Below are 3,853 nucleotides of genomic sequence, written 5' to 3' on the forward strand. Positions count from 1 at the left end.
GCAATTGTCGGAGCTGGTGGTATGCAAGCATTGGCCATGCACTTGACTAATCCGTCACAGCGTTTGGTACAGAATTGCTTGTGGACATTGCGTAATTTATCCGACGCAGCCACCAAAACCGATGGACTCGACATTTTATTACAAAACTTGGTCCACATTCTCGGCTCACAAGATGCCAACTTTGTGACCTGCGCCGCCGGAATCTTGTCCAATTTGACGTGCAACAATCAGCGCAACAAACAGATTGTTTGCCAGGTGAACGGCGTCGAAGCACTGGTCAATACAATCATCAATGCTGGCGATCGTGAGGAGATCACTGAACCGGCCGTTTGTGCATTGCGCCATTTGACTTCACGTCACGAGTTGGCCGAGATGGCACAGAATGCGGTTCGCTTGATCAATTACGGTATACGTGTTGTTGTCAAACTGTTGAACCCTCCATCACGCTGGCCATTGATCAAAGCCGTTATTGGATTGATTCGTAACTTAGCTTTGTGCCAAGCCAATCATGCGCCACTGCGTGAACAAAATGCGCTCCACTGCTTGATCCTCTTGTTGAACAAGGCACAACAGGATATCGTAAGTACAATGTTGTTTGATTCATGCGAAAGAGGAAAAATTCTGAATATTTTGTTTTGATTTTGAATTCGTTTAGCAACGCTCGTCAATGGCTAGCAATGGATCTCAACAGCCCGGCGCATATGCTGATGGGGTTCGAATGGAGGAGATCGTTGAAGGCACTGTCGGTGCATTGCACATCCTCGCAAGAGACTCACACAACAAAGTGTTGATCCGCCAACAAGAAGTAATTCCGATATTTGTCGCTTTGCTTTCGAGTGACATTGAAAACATTCAGGTACGAACGAATCGGAGGCTAGCATCGGTATAAATCGAAAATATTTCTAGTATTTGTAACTAATTAATCTTTGAATTTCCATAGCGTGTCGCTGCTGGAGTTTTGTGTGAGTTAGCCTCTGATAAGGAGAGCGCTGACATGATCGAAGCTGCTGGCGCAACTTCACCACTCACTGACTTGTTGCATTCACGTAACGAAGGTGTTGCCACATACGCAGCCGCCATTCTCTTCCGAATGAGCGAGGACAAATCCACAGAATATCGAAAACGTCTGTCCGTTGAGTTGACCAATTCATTGTTACGAGACGAAACTGCATGGCCAAATGACATAGGTCTCGGACCAGATCTTCAGGTTGTTTGAATTACTTGCCTAATTTTCACGAACCTAGTCATTATTTTTGGCTTCTTTTTTCCCTGTTCATATGCATATGTATTTATGAAATTACTTCATTCCACAGGATATGCTTGGAGTCGATCAAGCATACGAGGGATTATACGGACAGGGCCCACCCAGTGTTCACAGCTCTCACGGTGGACGAATGTTCCAACAAGGTATATAATTTTGGAGTCAAACCAACGAAATACGCTAACAAAAAACACACTCCATCAATTTAAAACATTAACCATTTGACTAATCACACAAAATCGTAACTAAAACCATCTTCATCTCTTTACGCTCGAAAGAGAAGCTAACCTAAGAAAAACTCACCGTTTTCTATCTCTCTTTCTATTTTCCATGCAATTGTTCTCTTTATAGCTAAGCCAACCTAAATTAATGCTCAGCAAAAGAAATGAAAAACACGTTAGCAATTTAGATCTCAATGAAATACCGCAAAAAAAACAAATTTTCAGTCTTCCATTTTGATTTTCTTTCGTTTGATCATTTGATTAAGGCTGAAAATGGGATGATTATGTAATTTAAGTTTTAACAAACAAAAAAAAACAAAAACAAGAACCTAATGCCAGTGTCTAGTCATAACATTATAACAAGCAAACGTAACTTTAGTTTTAAATCATCACACAAAATAATCCAACAACGAATAACTGCAACCAATTTAATTGCAAAGAACAAATGGGATGTTAAGAAAAAGCCAAAAAAAACTAACACAGGATAGGTGATTGATCAACTTTTATTATTCAATTAAATTTCAAACGTTTTGCTGCTTGAGTTCCCTGAGATGATTATTGTTTCAAGTTTGAGTTGTTCAACAATTTTAACCGTTTTTCAAATGATTTTGCATGCATTACTGTTTCCAAGTTGAACATTTCAACCTTCGTTTATGGTTTGCTTATTTTCCATTTTTGGTTTCAAATTTCAGTTCTTTTTCTGGTATTTGGTATTGGTTTATTGGTAGAATGTTCGATCTCTTGATTTGTTTGTTATTAATTATTATTTTGGTTTGTTTTTCATTCCTTTATCTTGATTTTAATTTCATTTTTCGTTTTCAACATAAACTGTTGCTATCATTTCAGCGTACGAAACATTGCCAATACCAATTGATTCGTTCCAAGGTCTGGAATTGTGCAGCCCATCGTTGGGACCAACATCACCGTACGAAATGGATATGGATGTCGGAGAAATTGGTGCGGGCGAACTGTTGGACTCGATGCCCTCTCCCCCAGCCGGTGATAATCAAACGGCCGCATGGTACGACACCGACTTGTAATCTGTGATGCGCAGTGATTTCAATTCGACAGTTCGCTGACAACATTATGGCAACATAATCAAAAATACGCAGCTAAAACTGAATTCCTTTCGTTCTTTTTCTCTCTCTCTCTCGATAACACTTGACAAAAAAGATTACTATTAGTATAAAAAAGAGGAAAAAAAAGAAAACCTAATGATGATCCAATGATGATCAAATGATGAATTACAAAAACAAATTGTCTCGTAAAATCGCTTAATTAGGTTTTTGAATCGAACAAACAGGGTGAAAGTGTGTCTTTATGAAACTTTTTCGTTCTTTCTTCGTATAATTTTTTCGGGAATCTTTCATTCAAAAGATACATTAATGTTAAACACACAAAATTTGACTAAATCAGTTTATCGACGACAGTTTTCTTCTTCACTAGACTTAAATCAAAACAAATATCAGTTGTTTTTAGATTGTAAGATGAATGTTAAATCTATACACAAACATATTTAGAGTAACGTACAAACCAGATTTCACCCGAATCGACAAACAGAGACAATGTTCATTTTCCATTTTTTACTTCTTTTTTTTACTTTTATTTGAGTCCATTATATTTTCATTCGTAAAGACTTTTTTTATACACATAGAATGGATTAAGTTTTATTCTTTCAAAATTTTATATTTTTTCCTACTTTTTTCTATATATTTTGATTATTTGTTTTCAAATAGATCGTAGCTATGTAAGCATATATGATTTTTCATATTCAATACATAACACATTTATATCAATCATCATTCAAATTCTTGTTTTTTATTGTGTAGAAATGAAAAATTGCACATGGTAATGTTGATGAATATTCAAGTAAAATTTTCATCGCTTTCACACATGGAAAAAACACATACATACACTCGATATATATAACGCATAGTTTTATTTTTCTGGTTAGAATGAATATGAGTTGAATACCTTGCACTAAAAATATTTACATTGAATTTGGTCAATTGGATTAAAACCCTATTCTACCAAACAAGTAAGTAGACGAATAACGTACTCCGTATATATGGCGATGCTTAAATTGCAGTGATCTAGGCGAATAGCGAATAGGTGACAAAATCTAACAATAGCCACCAGTTTCACACATGATGATTTTGATATTAAATCAGCGGCCATTTACGCAGAGTCAAGAAGAATATTTCATCGTTAATTGATTTGTTATGGATTAACACGCGTTTAGGATCATCACACATTTTTTTTGTGATTTACCCCTTGAAATCACAGGTTCCATTTAAAAAATGATCATTTGACACAGATTTATCACCGGAGACAATTGATAAAAGAATCAGAGGCATCCGAACAGAGACAC

The 3,853-nt window shown here is 36.5% G+C and overlaps 1 protein-coding gene across 1 annotated transcript; it reads left to right on the plus strand.

The window, feature by feature from the left end:
- The first annotated feature begins 12 nt into the window (after nucleotides 1–12).
- Nucleotides 13–2,464, plus strand: LOC129579965 (armadillo segment polarity protein-like). Its single transcript, XM_055470157.1, has 6 exons — nucleotides 13–579; nucleotides 656–856; nucleotides 941–1,207; nucleotides 1,314–1,407; nucleotides 1,613–1,970; nucleotides 2,329–2,464. The coding sequence occupies exons 1-5, from the start codon at nucleotides 22–24 to the stop codon at nucleotides 1,624–1,626; spliced, it is 1,134 nt and encodes a 377-aa protein (XP_055326132.1). The 5' UTR covers nucleotides 13–21; the 3' UTR covers nucleotides 1,627–1,970; nucleotides 2,329–2,464.
- Nucleotides 2,465–3,853: the final 1,389 nt, after the last annotated feature.

The sequence above is a fragment of the Sitodiplosis mosellana genome, unplaced genomic scaffold (assembly GCF_009176505.1).
Source record: "Sitodiplosis mosellana isolate CC-2019 unplaced genomic scaffold, AAFC_SMos_1.0 Smas_scaffold_6829, whole genome shotgun sequence".
Taxonomy (NCBI): Eukaryota; Metazoa; Arthropoda; class Insecta; order Diptera; family Cecidomyiidae; genus Sitodiplosis; species Sitodiplosis mosellana.